The sequence below is a fragment of the Telopea speciosissima genome, chromosome 2, assembly GCF_018873765.1.
Source record: "Telopea speciosissima isolate NSW1024214 ecotype Mountain lineage chromosome 2, Tspe_v1, whole genome shotgun sequence".
Lineage (NCBI taxonomy): Eukaryota > Viridiplantae > Streptophyta > Magnoliopsida > Proteales > Proteaceae > Telopea > Telopea speciosissima.
Genome location: NC_057917.1, coordinates 14,739,615 through 14,760,145, shown reverse-complemented (window position 1 = coordinate 14,760,145; position 20,531 = coordinate 14,739,615). Strand labels below are relative to the sequence as shown.

Here is a 20,531-nt window from a genome sequence, read left to right as displayed (position 1 = left end):
GGTGTCAACATCTCCACCTAGCACTGCCGCACTGCCACACTTTAGGAATTGGAGAAGATCATAATCCCCTAGTAGGGGGTGGACCCCACCTAGGCAGTATGTTCGGGCAGGGGTAAGGTGGTAATTTTCACCCTTAGAGGGACGTGGGGAAATAGAGTAGATAATGATCGCTCCAGTGAACGTAATTAAGCCCCGAACGGTTCTCGAAGTCGCGGGGGAGGAATCTTCTGGAAACTCCGCCCCGAATGCAAAAGCCCATTACAAAGTCCATTTTACAAAGCCTGACTCCTTATCCACCGTGTGCATCGTAGTATTGCTCGCAGAGTAGCTGAGCTGAGAGTTTGAGACGACCTTCAAAACCCTAATTCCTTTCATTTCTCGGTGGAAATGGCGTCAGCAAATGCCATATCGACTGCATCTATCATTCGTTCTCCCAGACAGGTATTCTCTATCTCTTCTCTTCCTCTCATTTCATTTTACGTCATTTCCGAAGTAGCTTTAATTTTGTGTTTCGTGTTTATTTCTATAGTGGAAACTTGAAATTCACAGTTTCTGAAAGCAATTCGATTTTCCGTTAGATTGTGTTCCTTTACTTACTACTGGAGGTAGATGTTGGCATCTTCATGTTTTTCAAGCTATAACATGTACTGTTTGTGGCATTTCATCTGTTGGTGATTAGATATGGTGTATACGATGTGTATGGGTTTCATTTGAGGGTTTTAGAAGTGTTTCTAGAATGGATTGTATGCTTTCATTATATGCTTTTGCATTCTATTTGGAATTCGTACAGTTCAGATTGTGGTTTTTTGTTTTGTTTTGTTTTGTTTTTTTTCTGTTTGAAGTGAATTATCATTATTTGTTGCCTTTTTGTTCAACTACTTATTTATCTACCCAAAGTCATAGTTGGATTTTGTCCGTTTTTACGAATCTATGTTTTCAGCTTCTTATTCCCTTTTCTGTAGGGTCATTTTGCTATCTTTTTCTTCTAAGTATCCATTACAACTTTTCCCCTTTCATCTGTAGCTTTTCCAGTTTGTTATTTGTCCTGCTGGAAAGCATTGTCTTGGTTCTCCAAAACCACTCGGGCTTTAATTTTGTATTTTTGGTTTGAAGTTTTTGTACACTTCTGTTTGAATAATTAGAACTTGTCAATGAGTTCATGATTTGTTGATGCAGGAGAGCTTGAGACGGAGGGTGAATCAGGGGCAAAAGCTGAATTACAGGCCTTCAAGCAGGAGGTTTGTTGTGCAAGCAAGGGCAAAGGACATTGCCTTTGATCAGAGTTCTAGGTCGGCACTACAGGCTGGCATTGATAAGCTGGCTGATGCTGTAGGAGTTACTCTGGGTCCTAGAGGTATTCTTTCTCTTATAGTAGTGTTATTTGAATTGTCTTAATCGTGACATGCTCTCTAGACTCTAAAGACCCAGGAGGCAAGCAGACCCATTTGGTGGTTATTTATTTGCCATAATTTCGTTGTCTTAAAACAACTAGTGATGTGTACTATCTGTTCAACATTCTGTATTGTTGATATTTATTTTCTCCTCGAGTCATTTTATCGTTTTCCCTGCCGTGTTTATGTTATTTCCTTGATGATTCTCACTGGAAAAGACTTGTTAATTTAGTAATTTTTACATTTCTGGGAAATGATAGTGTTTGTAAAGGGTTGGTCTGCTGCTTCTTGTTCTGAATATGTTGGGCTTTTGGTACGAAGGGATGATGATGTGTCACTCTTTGTAATGCTGTATCCAGCTTATTAATATAGCTTCTGTTGATTGAATTGAGCAGCCTGACTTGTCTTTTGCAGGGAGGAATGTAGTCTTGGATGAATTTGGGAACCCCAAAGTGGTTAATGATGGGGTAACAATTGCTCGAGCTATTGAACTTGCAGATGCTATGGAGAATGCTGGTGCAGCCCTTATAAGAGAGGTAAGAAGTTAGTCTGCTCATAGTGACACTTGATTTCCCCATTCTTCAAAAGAACAAAAAATGTCTTCTTATGTACATCAACATCATTGCTATAGCCCTTGGGACATCTGGCCCCCCAAGCCACTTGCGAAAACCATTATCAATCTCAAATTTTTAATCATCAATCAGTAATAAAAGTTTGGTAGATTTGGACAGGAGATTAGATTTTGAAGGTCCATTTAGTGAAGGGAAAAATAAAGGAATTAATAAAAATTAAGGACCTTAAATAGTGAGGAGTATTGGTAAGAACAGATGGTGAACAACACACTCTAGTATTGACAAGTTAACAACTTATTGCTACCAAGTTCATTGGCAACTCGTTTGCCTCCCAGAAAATGGGTTTCTATTAGGCTATGGAGTGTATGTGCCTAATGAACTGGGAAGATCTCCAGGGTTCTCCTTCTAGCTTCTGCTTCTGTCTGTTGATCTCTTTAGAGTCTCATTTGACTGCAACATGACTATATCGTGCAATCTTACAGAATCCAACATCCAACTTAAAGTTGGAGATGAGATATTAGTTATAGTAGAATCTCCATTCTATGGGTTCAGAATAGGCCTCAATGACATTGTGATGCAGAACCAAGGGTGTACTCAAAGAAGAAAAAGAAGAAGGTTGTTGCTTGTGTGATGAAGATCAGCCCAACCTTAATGGGTTAGGCCTATTGACCTAAAATGGGCTAGGACTATTGATGTGGATCAAATCCAACATTATAGGCCCAACTTTTATTAGTCCTAATGGGCTTTGGCTTAGGCCTAAGACTAAGGCCCAACACATGCAAGTTGGGTTTGGTCAATCTATGTTTTTTAACATGTGTTATGTGTGGGTGGTAGGTATTGTCAATAAAGGGGGCCTTATTGTCAAAGGAAGGCTCCATTGTCAAAGGAGGCTCCAATGTCAAAGTTAGGTAGGGGTTGGTGGTAATAAGTCAATAGTTGGTGGTAATAAGTCAATAGTTGGTGGTAATAAGTCAATGTTTGGTAGGAGGTTTCCTAAAGTCAAGTATTAAGAAAGTTGGATTTTGATGTCCTTTCTTGGAAGCCTTTGCTTCTATTTATATGTAAGGTTGTTTTCAGCCAAAAGGGGGAACTTGGATAATTGAATATTGTTGTAAGTAGTTGCTTTCTTTTGAAGTAAATGCATGGTGTTTGATCCTTGGTGATGGAGTTGGTGTGTGATCCAAGCTGACTTTATGGGAGTCGTCTCGTCGACGGGGTGCTTCAGTTTCTCCATCAAAGTAAGACCTCATATATTCTTCAAAAGTAGGTCATTGAGGGGATCCTCTTTGTTGGTTGCCTTCAGGTGTCCGTCGATTATTGCGATGAACTTCGGACCTCATCTGATATCTCTCTTCCTCAAAAGGGTGATTGGTTGAATAATCCTGAGGAGGAGAAGTGCGTTGCCGTTCTTCCAAGGCCAGCAGTCAATCACTTATAGTCTTCTATTGTTCTCTGAGTTGCTGAAACATGGCGATCACTGTTGCCATAGGATCTGGAGCAGGTGGAAGGGTTTGATTGTTGTCTTTTAGAGTCATGGCTCTGACACCAAATAATGTAGAACTGGAATGAAAGATCAACCAGTCCCAACACAGGATCTGAATCAGGGGAAAAGAGGTTCAATTTGATGGGGTTAAGACTGGGATGGTCTAATAGGATGTGGTATAGTTCAAGGGTAAGGGTAATGTAATTAGAGGGAAATAAATATAAGGACAATAAGGAAGTCAAGGGGTGATGCAACAAATCTACAACAAGTAGTAAAAATGAGTTTCGATTGAAAAGGTGATGTCTCTAATTGCTGGAATGCTTGAGAAGAATGAGAACAATGATTGAATAGTAACCTCCTGGGTTTCCCACCGCAAGGAGTCAGCTTGGATCACCCACCAGCTCCATCACCAATGATCAAATACCATGGATTTACTTCAAAAGAAAGCAACTGTTTACAACAATAGTCAATTATCCAAGTTCCCCCTTTTGGCTGAAAACAACCTTACATATAAATAGAAGCAAAGGCTTCCGAGAAAGGACATCAAAATCCAACTTTTCTAATACTTGACTTTAGGAAACCTCCTACCAAACATCGACTTATTACCACCAACCCCTACCTAACTTTGACATTGGAGCCTCCTTTGACAATGGAGCCTTCCTTTGACAATAAGGCCCCTTTTATTGACAATACCTACCACCCACACAACACATGTTAAAAAACATAGATTGACCAAACCCAACTTGCATGGGTTGGGCCTTAGTCTTGGGCCTAGGCCAAAGCCCATTAGGACTAATAAAAGTTGGGCCTATGATGTTGGATTTGATCCACATTAATAGTCCTAGCCCATTATGGGTCAATAGGCCTAGCCCATTAAGGTTGGGCTGATCTTCATCACACAAGCAACACCTTTCTTCTTTTTCTTCCTTGAGTACATCCTTGGTTCTGCATTAACTTTTCGATGGGGTTAAGACTGGGATGGTCTAATAGGATGTGGTATAGTTCAAGGGGAAGGGTAATGTAATTAGAGGGAAATAAGTATAAGGACAATAGGGAAGTTAAGGGGTGATGTAACAGATCTACAACAAGTAGTAATAATGAGTTTCGACTGAAAAGGTGATGTCTCTAATGGCTGGAATGCTTGAGAAGAATGAAAACAATGATTGAAGAGTAACCTCCTGGGTTTCCCACCGCAAGGAGTCAGCTTGGATCACACACCAGCTCCATTACCAAGGATCAAACACCATGGATTTATTTTAAAAGAAAACAATTGCTATCAATAATATTCAATTATCCAAGTTTTCCCTTTTGGTTGAAAACAACCTTACATATAAATAGAAGCAAAGGCTTCCAAGAAAGGACATAAAAATCCAACTTTCCTAATACTTGACTTTAGGAAACCTCCTACCAAACATTGACTTATTACCACTAACTATTGACTTATTACCACCAACCCCTATTTAACTTTGACATTGGAGCCTCCTTTGACAATGGAGCCTTCTTTTGACAATAAGGCCTACTTTATTGACAATAAGGCCTACTTTATTGACAATACCTACCACCCACACATAACACATGTTAAAAAACATAGATTGACCAAACCCAACTTGCATGGGTTGGGCCTTAGTCTTGGGCCTAGGCCAAAGCCCATTTGGACTAATAAAAGTTGGGTCTATGATGTTGGATTTGGTCCACAGCAATAGTCCTAGCCCATTATGGGTCAATAGGCCTAGCCCATTAAGGTTGGGCTGATCTTCATCACACAAGCAACAACCGTCTTCTTTTTCTTCCTTGAGTACACCCTTGGTTCTGCATCAACTCTCCCTGGCTTGAAAACATTCGTCTTCGACGAATGGGTGAAGGCCATATAACGTTCGTACAAGTCCGGATCAAGCTTCTTGAAGTCATCGGCGTGTATCCAAGTGCTTTCATGTCGTGGGCGACCCTTCCATTTGACGAGAAAGGCATGGTAACCAGTGCCACGACGAGTGGTTTTGTACATGTCCAAAACCTCTTCAATGATATCTGTAGGTGGGGATTGAAGTTGGGGCAGTCTTAGCATCTGCTCCGTATCACCATCGTTAGAATGATGCCCCACGTACACATGGAGATCAAGCATGCCTCAGTCTTGAAGCTGATGAGTTCATTAGGCACATCATTGAGGTGCATGCTGATGTTAGGCGACGCATCGCCCTCAACAATGAAGTATACAAAGCCATAGCTGATCACCATCGCCGTTTTGTCGAGTTCCAGTTAGGAGATATGGTGATGGTGCGTATTCAGCCAGAGAGGTTCCAGCCAGGCTTCAATACCAAGCTTCATCCTAAGAAAATGGGTCCATACAAGGTGCTGAAACGCATTGGACCTAACGCCTACATGTTAGAGCTGCCTGAAGATATGAACATTAGCAACATTTTCAACGTTGTTGATCTCCATGTGTAATTGGGACATCATTCTGACGATGGTGATACGGAGCAGATGCTAAGATTGCCCCAACTTCAGTCCCCACCCACAACTATCATTAAAGAAGTTTTGGACGACATGTACAAAACCACTCGTCGTGGCACCGGTTACCATGCCTTTCTCGTCAAATGGAAGGGTCGCCCACGACATGATAGCACTTGGATACACGCCAATGACTTCAAGAAGCTTGATCCGGACTTGTACGAACGTTATATGGCCTTCACCCATTCGTCGGAGACTAATGTTTTCAAGCCAGGGATAGTTGATGCAGAACCAATGGTGTACTCAAGGAAGAAAAAGAAGAAGTTTGTTGCTTGTGTGATGAAGATCAGCCCAACCTTAATGCACTAGGCATATTGACCCATAATGAGCTAGGACTATTGATGTGGATCAAATCCAACATCATAGGCCCAACTTTTATTAGTCCTAATGGGCTTTGGCCTAGGCCCAACCCATGCAAGTTGGGTTTGGTCAATCTATGTTTTTTAACATGTGTTATGTGTGGGTGGTAGGTATTGTTTATAAAGGGGGACTTATTGTCAAAGGAAGGCTCCATTGTCAAAGGAGGCTCCAATGTCAAAGTTAGGTAGGGGTTGGTGGTAATAAATCAATGTTTGGTAGGAGGTTTCCTAAAGTCAAGTATTATGAAAGTTGGATTTTGATGTCTTTTCTTGGAAGCCTTTGCTTCTATTTATATGTAAGGTTGTTTTTCAGCCAAAAGGGAGAACTTAGATAATTGAATATTGTTGTAAGCAGTTGCTTTCTTTTGAAGTAAATCCATGGTGGTTGATCCTTGGTGATGGAGCTGGAGTGTGATCCAAGCTGACTCCTTGCGGTGGGAAACCCAGGAGGTTACTCTTCAATCATTGTTCTCATTCTTTTCAAGCATTCTAGCCATTAGAGACATCACCTTTTCAGTCGAAACTCATTATTACTACTTGTTGTAGATCTGTTGCATCACCCCTTGACTTCCCTATTGTCCTTATATTTATTTCCCTCTAATTACATTACCCTTACCCTTGAACTATACCACATCCTATTAGACCATTCCAGTCTTAACCCCATCGAATTGAACCTCTTTTCCCCTGATTCAGATCCTGTGTTGGGACTGGTTGAACTTTCATTTCAGTTCTACATTACATTGCCATCCGTTTGCATAATGGAACCTACTCGGTTATCATCAATAGTAGGCTTAACAAAGCCACAGAGTAGAGCTGAGAGGTAAGGTGCGAATCTGAACTGGAGAGACCCTACAAAGAGCACAACCCTGAAAACCAGTCAGTCTGTCTGTAAACAATTCCAATTCTGCTGACCACTGTAATGAAATCCAGTGAAAAGCCATCCTACACTGAGCTTTAGATATCTTGAATAAGCAGACATTCTCCAAAATCTTTACCCAAGTACATCATATTGCAGCAATATTATTTTTTTGGGGGGTCTGATTCAGATCCTTGTTCATGAAGGATTCTGTCTGCTCAAACAATAACAACTACAACAAAATGGGGTTGGCTACATCGATCCTTGCCCTCCAATTAGCTCTATTCGAGGTCACACTTAATACAAGTCCTAAGCTATGATTGTCTTCTTCACCACTTCTCCTAGGGTCATTTTAGGTCTGCCCATGGCTCTTTTAGTTCCTTCAATTTAAATTCCATTAAATTCCATCTTCAATCGTAGGTTACTTGCCAGTTTATAAAGAAATCAAATTCTCCTCACTGGACTCAAACTGAAAACAAATTTGAATGAAACTAAAACTCTATGTCCTACTTGCTATTAACGAATCTAACAAACTAAAGATAAACAGAAAACAAATTACATAAATATCTCTAGTTATCCCTACGCTTAATTGCATCACTCATTTTATCTGGTTGTGTCCTTATTAGAGTGAAACATGGAAATGGAAGGAACCCAGCCTGATGGCTGATGCTCATAAATTTTGAACTTTAATGATCTGCATTGTGGATGAAGGTCGCGAGTAAAACGAATGATTCTGCTGGTGATGGGACAACGACGGCATCAGTTCTTGCACGTGAAATCATCAAATTAGGCTTATTGAGTGTTACTTCTGGTGCAAATCCGGTCTCAATTAAGAAAGGGATTGATAAAACTGTACAGGGGCTAGTGGAAGAGTTGGAGAAGAAAGCTATGCCTGTTAAAGGCCGTGATGATGTTAAAGGTATTGAGCTTGGTTAATGTCTTAGATCTAAATTTTATATAAATGTAATGCCTGGTGTGGTACCAAAGTGACTTCTTATGATTACATGGAAAATGAATTTTTTTTCCTTCATTATTTCTCTAATTTTCATTGAACATATTTCAGCTGTTGCCACAATTTCTGCCGGCAATGATGAGGTTATTGGGACCATGATTGCTGATGCAATCGACAAGGTTGGCCCTGATGGGGTTTTGTCCATTGAGTCTTCATCATCTTTTGAGACAACTGTTGATGTTGAAGAAGGAATGGAGGTCAGTGTTTCTCATCATATCTCTGGTAGCAGTTTAGTCTTACTCTCTTTATGTCCTACCTGTTTCTTATTTGATGTCTGATGATGTACCTCTTTGTGCTTGGTTTGCAGATTGACCGTGGTTATATCTCCCCACAATTTGTAACTAACCCAGAGAAAATGGTAGCTGAATTTGAAAATGCCAGGGTCCTGGTGACTGATCAAAAAATTTCAGTGATAAAGGATATAATCCCGCTGTTAGAGAAGACCACACAACTGAGGTCTCCTTTGCTTATTATTGCTGAAGATGTTGCTGGGGAGGCTTTGGCTACTCTAGTTGTGAACAAGTTACGTGGTATTGTCAATGTTGCTGCTATCAAAGCACCTGGTTTTGGTGAAAGGCGAAAGGCTTTGCTTCAAGACATTGCAATTTTGACTGGTACTCTGTTCATTCTCCCTCCTCCTGGAATATAGTTTTTTTTTCTTGGGTTTTCACATCTTTTTTTTCTCTCCCCCTCCCCCCAAACCCTCCCCCGCCCCAAAATTTTTTTGGCTGGCTTTAAGTGCTGCATAAATGTATAATCTAGATTCTGCCCATGTCATTCACTTCATCCTAAAATTTACTTCCATCGTTAAGCTTCAAATCTCTTGCTAGTTTTTTTTAAGGTTTTGATGAAGGAACTCGTGCAGTTTCGTTGGTTTATGTTTTTTAATTCTTAATATCTTCTTCGTACAGGAGCTGAGTATCAAGCTAGTGATCTGGGGTTGCTGATAGAGAACACCTCAGTTGAGCAACTTGGTGTGGCAAGAAAGGTGACAATTACTAAGGACTCAACCACAATTATTGCTGATGCTGCAACTAAGGATGAGATCCAAGCTAGAATTGCACAGATAAAAAAGGAGTTGGCTGAGACAGATTCCGTCTACGATTCTGAGAAGCTGGCTGAGAGAATTGCCAAGCTTTCGGGTGGAGTTGCTGTTATAAAAGTAGGAGCTGCAACAGAGACTGAGCTTGAGGATCGTAAACTTCGAATTGAGGATGCCAAGAATGCCACTTTTGCTGCCATTGAGGAAGGGATTGTACCCGGTGGTGGGACAGCTCTGGTTCACCTAGCCAGTTATGTCCCTGCGATTAAGGACAAGCTTGAAGATGCGGATGAAAGGCTTGGGGCTGACATTGTGCAGAAGGTAAGAAGACTTAACACCCATTGTAAAACTGAGTGGAAGGTCAAATTGTCTTGGAAAAAAAAGAAGTATAGAATGAATATAAGAAGAATATTAAATGACTGTATAATTGGTTCAGAAACAAACTAAGCAGTGGTACAGAATGGGTCATGGGAGGACTGCGAATGCACTCTTCAGAATTTCCTCTAGCCATGACCCATGATGGGTCAACCAAGGAGTCTATTTGGGCAAGGGATAAGGCTTGCACGGGTTGTGTCTGTTAAGAAACCCCTTTGCCCAATCTCGGTCCTGTTTGGCCTTTCTGAATTGATGAACCTTGGGTGATTGTGGGATACCTTTTCTTTGCTGTGAAAAGGGTTGGTTTTCCGAGACTTGGGAGAGGGGTGTCTGTTAAGAAACCCCTTTACCTAATCTCCTTTTATTCCCCTCCTTTGGTAGTATTTTTCTCATTTCATTGGCGAAGCTCTATTATGTTCTACTATACCCACTTGCAAAACATATATTTTTTTTCCCCAGTAATGATGTGTTATTATAGCTCGTTTGTTTCCATGTAAAAAGGTGGAAAAATAAAATCTTCTGAATGTTCTTATGTAATATACAAAAAGTTAGGCATTGACTTAGGAAATTTTACATGGAGAAAAATTCAGGTATAATATCATTTGCACGGAAAATTTTATAATGAAACAAACAACGACCTATATTGAATGAATCATCATTTTCTGTTCATCTTGCAGGCTTTGGTAGCACCGGCAGCCTTGATTGCTCAGAATGCTGGTGTGGAAGGTGAGGTTGTTGTAGAGAAGATCAAGGCAAGTGAGTGGGAAGTTGGGTACAATGCCATGACAGACAAGTTCGAGAACTTGATTAAAACTGGTGTGATTGACCCTGCTAAGGTGGCTAGGTGTGCATTACAGAATGCAGCTTCTGTGGCAGGAATGGTCCTCACTACTCAGGCAATTGTAGTGGAGAAGCCTAAGCCAAAGACACCTGCGTCTGCACCTCCTCAAGGTCTTGCCGTGTAAGGTGAGGAAACTTTTGTAGACGAGTGCTGTGAGGCTGGCTTTGTGATCCATACAGATAGAATGAGGCCATGAGGGTGTTCACTGCTGCCACATGTGGTGGTTCAAACTTCAAACTAAAGTGCTTTGGCGATGAAGGCAGCATTTCAGCGGGAATATACTTTTATTTCTGTACGAGTTAGGATGGAAACAATAATGGAATGGTGACTAAATCTTAACGTACAGTACTGGGATTTTTCAAACTTCTTCGTCTCAACTATCACTAAATATACCCAGTTGTTGCTACTTAACTTTGTCAATATTATTAGTCTAGAACTACGGCGACTCCAGAACTCCACCGAATGGGTGAATTAATAGCCAATAGGTCGTGTTTTGCAATCTGAGCACATGCATGAATGGGATTTTCAGTTTCAAAAGGGGTAGGGTGATAATTTTGCATGCTCATGAGTCGTCTATATGATCGGACAATATTCTTTTTACCTCATTTTTTAATCTGATTCAATATTTAGAAATTGATTATCAGAATCGATCGATTTCAACAGATTTGAATCAAAATTGGATTGGAATCAATCAGAGTTGATCTAGGTACTTCAACCTTTGTCTTATTGCACATGCATGAATGGGATTTTAGGTTTCAAAAGAGGTAGGGTGATAATTTTGCATGTTCATGTGTTTGGGTGCAGGAGTTACATGATCGGACAACGTTTTTTTTTATCTTATTTTTTAATCCGATTCAATGTTTAAGAATTGATTATCAGAATCAGTTGATTTCAACAGGTTTGAATCAAAATCGGATTGGAATAAATCAGAGCTGATCCTGGTACTTTATAACCTTCATCTTATTAAGGGTGTTGATTTAGAATTTAAATTGAAATCGAAACTAGATGTTTATCGAACTGAATCAGAATAAATTGGTTCGGTTTGGGTTTAAGTGAATTTCTTTTGTTTGATTTTAATTTCATTATTGAAAGCGGTGAATAAATCTTATTTTTGTTAAACGTTTTAATCAATGTGGAATAGTTGAATGACATCTCCTTTAATGTTTGAAAAAAATTGTGAATTTGGACCTTAACAAATGAGTTTTTTTAAAAAAAATAGAAAAGAAAAAAATGGGATTGTTGAAGATGTAAAATATAGGCCCAACCATAAACCGACCAGTGAACCAAATAAGAAACCAAATAAATTCGTTTCTGATTAGAAAATAGGCGCTTATTTGGTCATGCTAACCAAACCGAAATTGAAAAACCGAAACGATGGACACCCTCACTTATCGGACTGAATTGGAATAAGAGGAGTCCTAGCGTTCCTTTTCCCTAAAGGAATAAAGAACGTTTAACCGGTCGCGCGGCGCGTGTACCTGCACCCAGATACAGCTACACGCAAAATGATCAACGCACCCACGTCTTGCCGTGTGCCTGGTTCTTTCTACCTGTTAAGGTTTTGTGCCGGTCATTTCGCACATAGATGTGTGTAGGCGCAGGTTGCCGCAAGACCTGATAGCGTTCTTTATCCCTAAAAGAAAAGAAAAGATCTAGTGGCGTCTGGGCGCTGGTAGTAGTACTTCGCTTTTGTCTCCTCTTCTCTCTCCCACCTTCCCGAAGGCGCGTTTGACTGAAAAAGCCCCAACCCTAGAGTCCCAGAAGACCAAAAAATAATTCTGAGAAAGAGAATTAAGTGGAGAGAGAGAGAGAGAGAGAGAGAGAGAGAGAGAGAGAGAGGATGGCGCAAAGTAGCAGGAAGAAGCCAAACATACTGGTGACGGGAACCCCAGGGACGGGCAAGACGACCTTAGCGTCTCTGCTGGCCGACGCCACTCAGCTTCGCCATACAAACGTCGGCGACCTTGTCAAGCAGAAGAACTTACACGATGGTTGGGACGATGAATTCGAGTGTCACATCATCAACGAAGATTTGGTACTCTTATCCTCCCTTGTTATCCTTCTTCTTTTTCTTCTTTTCCTTAGTTTCCTCTTGGTTTTGAATTTAAACTATGCATCCCTCAAAATTTCCAGATTAGAAAATCATGTAAAACATCCATCGCTGAGCTCTAAAGATCGATCTAAGAGAGTTAAATTCTTTGCTCTGGCTAATTTTTACGTTGCTTACACCCAAATGCTCATCATGAATCATGAACCCTTTACAAGTTGTAGGAATTCGTTGGTTACATGGGCTTTTGGAGCCTTCCTGAAATTGCTTGGTTATTACATTTGTCGTTTACGAGCATTCTTTACATGTTGAAATTTTTTGAAGTGATGGCGCTATGATGGAAAACTCCAAAGAGGGAAATATGGGTTAGGGAGGTGGTGTTGGTTAACTTGGGGTAAGGACAGGATTATGCTCCTATGGGTTTACATTAAACTAAACTCATTGGCTTCTTCTATGTACTTATTTCATCTCTCCCTCAAATGATGCGTGCATCATTTTGCTAGTTGTTTTACTTCCACGTACTTCCCTTTTGCCCTCATGGACTCCTGCACTCTACTGGCAGGTGTACCTACCAACTGCGCTAGGCGCTAGCAGTTGTATTACACCTGTGTTAATTGACTGTGGTTGTGCTTGATCGATGTTTGAAAAATATTTCCATGTAATTTTTTGATTTGAAAAAACAACTACAATATCCATCATTTCCTATGCCCTGTTCAATATAAAGAATGTTTGAAAATTAGTATATTTAATTAAACATCCATTGCTAACATAATTGAGTATTCAGAGTCCCAGATAGCTGCCAGCCAGTACCTTGGCTGGCCTAGGTGTTGATGTCACTTGTGGCTGCTTTGGTTGTTTTGTCGGATGAAATGAAAGGAAAAGAATAAGATTCAAATCAGGAGATGACATATTGCAATTCATCATCGTTGTTTAGTTGTCCAAGGGTTTTTGTTAGCTTTCCCCATCTTGTGAGAGGAAGAGGAGAAGTTTAGTATAGGCAGCTTTCCTTTTATTTTTTTCCCTTGTGTTCTTCCACGTAATGAGTGAGAGACAAAATTAAGGATGAAAAAGTAATTTTATTTTTCCTTAGCTTCTCTCCAACTAATGCAACCAAATGATCTTATTTCCTGCTTTTCTCTTGATTTTCCTTTACCATGTTGTAAGGTAAAGCAACCAAATGCAGTATAAATGCTTTGAAGATGTTTTTGGCCCTAATCTTGCAAACTGATGTGCATTCGGTGGGAGTTCATGATTTATGGATAACCTTTGATAGTATAGTTGCTTGCCAAGTAGTGAGGTCATTGGCTTGTAAATCCTGTCTTCATCATAAATGGACAAAAAAAAAAATGGAGCCCATAAGAAAATGAAGAATTAGGTCCTTGTCCTTATGATTATAGTTCTTCTCTTTTTTGGGCTTTGTATTGGTTGCTGTCCTCTTCTTCTTAACAAAAGTGGTTAGTCAGATGAGAAAGAGGTGGAATGACTATTGTACATGAAACTGTTAAGGTAGGATGGCTACGGTTCATTGGCACTGGTTTGGATGATTTTGATTGAGATAATAAGTTGGTTTGTATGGATAAGGCTGAGTTGTTGTTGTTGTTGAATAAATTAGTGTTTGATGACAATATTTTTGCGTCCTATATAGAAATATCAGTTAGTTTTGTTAGAATGCCTTGGTGAGCATATCTGATGGGGTTGTCTGGTCTAAAGTAAAGAATGCTTTAAAGAAGACGAATATCGGTAAAGCAGTAGGTTGAAATGGTATCCCGATAGAGGTGTGGAAGAGCTTAGGAATTTGTGAAATATCTTGCCTAGCTAAGTTGTTTAATAAGATTATGAGTATAAGAAAAATGCTAGATGAATGGAGGAGAAGCATTGTGGTTCCGATTTATAAAAATAAAAGTGATATTCAAAGTTGTAATTACTATAGAGGAATAAAATTTATGAGCCATACTACAAAATTATGGGAGAGAGTAAATGAAACTTGCCTGAGACAAGAAACTAATATTTCGGATAGTCAATTTGGTTTTATGTCAGGAAGATCAACCACAAAAGCTATTTATTGGCTTTGGAGATTAATGGGAAGATTTAGAGAATGTAAATAGGACCTCCATATGATCTTTATTGACTTAGAAAAAGCTTATGATAGAGTCCCTAGAGAGTTAATTTGGCAAGTGTTAAAGAAGAATGGTGGTTCGAGTAAATATGGGGATTCAGTTAAAGATATGTGTAATGGTGTAGTGACTAGTGTAAAATTGTGGGGGGGGGGGTATAGTAGTGAATTCCCAATTATAATTGAATTACATCCAGGATCGGCTTCAAGCTTGTATTTGTTTGTGCTAATCATAGTTGAGTTGAGTCGAGACATTCAAGACCAGATCCCTTGGTGTATGTTTTTTTGTTGATGGTGTTGTTTTGGTGGATTAACCAAAAGCAGAGTTAAAAATGCAAAGTTGGAATTATGGAGATCAAGCTTGGAATAAAAAGTTTTAAGATAACTAGAACAAAAACAGAGTTAAAAACAAAGGGCGAGCATTGGTGCAACGGTTAAGGTTGCTCTATTGTGACCAAGAGGTCACGGGTTCGGCCTCTTTGCGACAGCAGGGGTAAGGCTATGTACATTATGACCCTCTCCAGACCCTGCTTGGAATAAAAAAGTTTTAAGATAAGTAGAACAAAAATAGAGTTAAAAACAGAGGGCGAGCATTGGTGCAACGGTTAAGGTTGCTCCATTGTGACCAAGAGGTCACGGGTTCGGCCTCTCTGCGAAAGCAGGGGTAAGGCTGTGTACATTATGACCCTCCCCAGACCCTGTAGTGGCGGGAGCCTTGTGCACTGGGTATGCCCTTTAGAACAAAAACAGAGTATATGATGTGTAACTTAACTACAAAATTGATAGTAGGGTGGTGAAATTAATGATAGGGAGATTCCGCAAAGTGGAAATTTTAGGTACCTAAAGGAGGAGAAATAGAGGATGATATTACACAGAATTAAAATAAGTTGGATGAAGTGGAGGAATGCATCCGGAGTGTTATGTGATCAATGTATTCTTTTAGAACTCAAAGGAAAATTTTATAGGCAGTTATACAACCAGGTAAGGCTACTACATTTGCCCCTCCTCGATCCTGCAGTAGCGGGAGCTTCGTGCACTGGGACGCATTATGGAGTTGAATGTTGGGCAGTGAAGAAACAACATATAAACAAACGTATTGAAAGGAGGAGTGATATGATTCTGATCGAAGGAGCTAAAAGAGCTAGTGGCAGGCCTAAAATGACCATAGGTGAAGTGGTGAGGAAGGACATGCATAGTCTAGGTTTCGTACAAACCTCGGATAGAGCGTATTGGAGAGCAACCCATTTAGCTGAGATTCTCCTGACGAGTTGGGTTGTGCCTGTTTTCTCTCACTATCTTTCATTTCTCTTCTTTTTCCCTTTTTTGGTTAGAACTTAGTTTTCCTTACATTGTTTTGTTTGGATCCACGTAGCCGATCCCATTAAGTTTGGATAAGGCTGAGTTTGTTGTTGTTGTTGTTAGCTGAAATGAGGATGTTGAGATGGATGACTGGTAAACCTAAAAAAGACAAAAAAAGGAACGAACAAATAAGAGCTAATTTAGGAGTAGCTCTTATTCATGATAAGTTGCGAGGAAGTTGTTTGAGGTGGCATGGACATGTGCAATGGAGGCCTTTGAGTGCTCTACTATAGAGGGGTGATTTGATTAAAGATTGAAAGTGCTAAAAGAGCTATGGGTAGGCATAATCACATAAGATGCTTCTAAGAGAAGTAGTGAGGTCTATGAGGAAAGACATGCATAGCGTAGGATTAGTATCAATTATAGCTTTGAATAGAGCTGATTGAAGAAAAATGATCCATGTTGCCGACCCCATTTAGTTGGGATAAGGCTGATTTGAGTTGAGTTGAATTGTATCTGGTCTACCACGACATACTTCCTCCAAAGGCTGATGACTTGGTGTCAAAGATGTCCTAGGTAGAGTTGAATGGCGAAGCAAGATTTGTGAGCCAACTCCACATTGTTGTAACAAGGCTTTGGTCATTGAATACCTGAACAAGAAAAGAAGAAGATTCAAGCTTGGAATCTCATCATAACCTTGAAGTTCCACGAAGAAGAATGAGGAGGGATAAAGAATTTAAACTCCCATGCTACAGGCCTTTTGTTGCTGAGAGAAGATAGGGGAAACAGAAAAAGGGAATAAATCAATGTACCATCTGCTAATGGGTTAAATATTTAGGCGATGCTATACTAAAATCTGTACCATTTTAAAAGAGAGTGGCTGCTTTATGTATGTAGATAAGCGTGTCAGTGTTAGCACAAAGCTGTTGAAGCTCAGCAAACCCCAAAGAATAAGATCCTGGAGCACAGGGTGTATGCAGTATTTATAAAAACTATGTAATGTTATATTATGTTTTTTGTGGAAGTTATCAAAGAGATAAAAAACTCTTTATGTGCAAGAATGCACTTAAATTTTTGTATTTTGTAGTTTAGCAGAGGTTGGGTACACTGCCTACTCCAGGTATGCGGACGGCCTTGACCAATGGACTGGGTGGGATGGGAGGGGTAGGGTGGTCCTTTCCATGGGGGGTGGGAGAGAGACAGACACAGGGTGGGCACCCCGGCGGCGTGCCCACCTTTTTCCCTTTATAGTTATAGCTAGGGGTGCAAGTTTGGCCCTGTCGGCCCGAACCCGCCCTGAGCCCGAACAGGGCTTGGGCTGAGATATTTGGCCCTGAGGGCGGGTCAGGGCTGAAAATTTCTGGCCCTGAGTTAGGGTCGGGTTGGGTTGGGGTTGAGGCCTTGGGCTAAGCCTGGCCCGGCCTGGCCCAACCTTGTTTTAAGTTATACTATAAAATATATATTGATATAATATATATATTATAAACTTTAAATGTCACCCACATTTTGTTACATAATTTATTATATATGTAGAGAATAAGTGATATAATACATTTTATTACAGTGTTATTTTACTTAAAATTGATAATTTTTCCCCCGACCCATTCCAACCCATGCATTTCCTTCCCCTCCCCATGATGAGGGCCAATCATGGCCAGGCCGGCCCGGCCCGACCCTGAGGGTGGGTCAGGGTTGGATTTTTCTGGCCCTGAGTCAGGGTCGGGTTGGGCCTGGGCCTAGCTAAGGGGACTTAGGGTTGGGCTAGGGTTCTATAAAGCCCGGCCCAACCCCGACCCTGTTGCAGCCCTAGTTATAGCAATGTTAAATTCTTCAAGTTATTTTTCTGATGTAGTTAAGATTGTTTAGTTCGGCCTAGGAAGACTTTATTTTGGCCTATAACTGGTTTTAAAGCTCTTCGACCTTTTATTTTTGGTTTTATTGATATAAGGAGCCTCTTTATTAAGCCCATATTTGGTGTCTTAATTCGGTATACGGGCTTAAGTATATGAATAAGATTGTGTGGGTCCCATGTGTTGTTAAGTAGTAAAAAATTAGTTTAGTCTTGAAAGAGTCCTTTTCAGTTAAGTATTTTATGTCTTATCATTAGTCAATAGATGAGTTAATCTAGGGTTTTTTGCCTGCTTTTAAAGGGTGTACCCAGTGCATGATGCTCCCGCCACTGCGGGGTCTGGGTAGGGTCATATTGTACGCAGCCTTACCCCTGCTTTTGTAGAGAGGCTGTTTCCAGACTTGAAACCGTGACCACTTGCCTGTTTTATAAATAAATATTTGAGTAAATATCATCCCCCTCCCCTCTAAGTATCAATAATATCAAACCCCTCCCCTGGGTTTTGAATAATGATAATGCCCTCCCTTACTTTTGAAAGATTCTATTAACCGTACCCTAAGTGGCTAACAGTGTCGTCTTGGAGGCCTTGTGGCTTGGGCAGGTGCCTTAGTGTATAGTTTATTTTTTTTCCCTATTGTATGCAATAGATTCTTTTTTTAGCCCTCTTATTCGTCCATGTATGCCAATATTGTTCAAATACATAATATAAAATTCTTGAGTATATAGATGATTACCACTACTATTGTTCAACTGCCCATTTTCTGGTGTTATTGTGTATGCCAATTCACAGAGGAACATATAATGAGTATGCTTACATTATATGAGTTTTTGACACTTCACATTGATTTCTGTTTTGTGTATTTTTTAGTGTGAATATGCTTATATTGTATCCTATTGCATGTTTTATTATATGTTGGTTCCCCTATTAGATCTTTATTGGCCATAATTATATCATATTGCATTGATATGGCTTGTGTGTTAATACTGAAAAATATATATAATATATAGTACACGCCTAGAGCACCTAGGAAATGCCTAAGTGGGCGTCTTGTTGTCTAGGCACCTTGACAACTTAGCATCCAACTCTACACCTTGTCAGGAACCACCTTAGATTGCATTCCTCTTCAATATCTCTCTAGTTGCTGATTGGTTTCACTTCAAATTTCACATAATAGTTTCTGATTTCACTCTCTGAAGTTCTGAATCTGTTTCTTGTAGAATTCTGATCAATATTGCTGTTCTAATTCTGCTACAATCCCTATTTTGTTATCAGAATTCTGTCAGATTCTGCAGGTCTATTCCACCAATGGAATAGGCCACTGAAAGGGAGGGGGAGAGAGAGGGAGTTCCTTTGTTTCCTAAGTTACTTATTGCCTCTATAGATGACTTCCTTGCAAAATTCAGTAAAATTAAAATTTGACGACTGTGGTAGGTGTAGGTTAGATTCATTGTGTGCTAATTAGCCAATACCAGCATTAAGGGTGTAATTCGGTTCGGTTTCTAATCGGTTTCAGCTGTATGGACTCAAACCAAAACCAAACAGATTAATCACTGAATAAAACCCATTGAGATGACCTAGTGAATTGATGTATTAAACTGCATCTTCGTATATTATGTCATGGCATAATTTGAACTTGCATGATTACGATGAATGCTTTTTGCAGGTTTGTGACGAACTTGAGGACATGATGGAAGAAGGGGGCAACATTGTAGATTACCATGGTTGTGAATTTTTCCCCGAGCGTTGGTTCGATCATGTTGTCGTCCTTCAGACTGACAATTCTGTGTTGTACGATCGATTGAGTAGCAGGTGGGTGGTGACTTTATTCCTTTTTTTTTTTCAATTGTTGTTCTTCCCACATTTATAGTTGATATATTATTTGCACTGCAGGGGTTACATGGGGACAAAGCTCACAAACAATATTGAATGCGAAATTTTTCAAGTGTTGCTGGAGGAAGCAAAAGCATGCTACCCAGAGGACATTGTGGTGGCAATGCAGAACGACTGTGTTGATGACATAAGTAGAAATGTTACCATATTGACAGAATGGGTGAGAAATTGGCAGCCTGCTTCATAAGCACATTATCATTGCCATTCCAGGCTTGTTCTTCATCGATAACATCTAAAGGAGCTTCAATGACTTGTTTCCTCTGCTTGAGAAGATGTGTACATGGAAGATTTTTAGGAGAGATGCCTCGTTATCAGGTTTTGTTGCCTTTGAGAATAAGTTTACTTGATCTTACTTTAGTCAAAGATTTCTAATCTTGGGAAAAGTGAATATTGCATTCAGTTTTAATAGATAAGGGGAAAAACTCTACATCTTTTATATTGGATCTGAGTAGCATATTTCATCAATGAGGGAACGGAAAAAGTTTTAAGGGATCATAATGGCACAACAACTGCAAGATGACAAAACCTGTTTAGATGTTGGTAAGGTAGACATGTTGTCATTGATCTCCAAGTCTAAAATCAAAATTGGTAACTGTCATAGGGGATATAAAGTCAAGGTGAAAAATCATGAACTGTGTAATGTGTCTGCCAAAAATATAGATGAAGATTATGGTCAGACGAGTGGTAGAAAACTGAAATAAAAGCATGGATATTGATGACATGAATTAATGAAAATGAAAGGTTCATGTAGTATCTAGTAATATCACTAGAAACTCTGTTAATTATTTGATATAGAGACACTGATGCAGTTGCTTTAGACTGGTTGGATAAATATGATCGTGTATAAAGGCCTAAGTGCAAGCTTGGGAGGCCCACAAGGTGCTGGCGGCAGTCCA

The 20,531-nt window shown here is 39.9% G+C and overlaps 2 protein-coding genes across 2 annotated transcripts; both read left to right on the top strand.

Moving 5' to 3' along the window:
- The first annotated feature begins 282 nt into the window (after positions 1-282).
- Positions 283-10,784, top strand: LOC122650297 (ruBisCO large subunit-binding protein subunit alpha). Its single transcript, XM_043843683.1, has 8 exons — positions 283-441; positions 1,177-1,354; positions 1,806-1,927; positions 7,878-8,085; positions 8,230-8,375; positions 8,486-8,792; positions 9,090-9,541; positions 10,273-10,784. Exons 1-8 carry the CDS (start codon positions 388-390, stop codon positions 10,558-10,560), a joined length of 1,755 nt encoding a protein of 584 aa, XP_043699618.1. The 5' UTR covers positions 283-387; the 3' UTR covers positions 10,561-10,784.
- A 1,460-nt stretch (positions 10,785-12,244) lies between these two features.
- On the top strand, positions 12,245-20,080 carry LOC122653044 (adenylate kinase isoenzyme 6 homolog). The gene is made up of 3 exons (XM_043846971.1): positions 12,245-12,471; positions 19,409-19,554; positions 19,636-20,080. Exons 1-3 carry the CDS (start codon positions 12,277-12,279, stop codon positions 19,820-19,822), a joined length of 528 nt encoding a protein of 175 aa, XP_043702906.1. The 5' UTR covers positions 12,245-12,276; the 3' UTR covers positions 19,823-20,080.
- Positions 20,081-20,531: the final 451 nt, after the last annotated feature.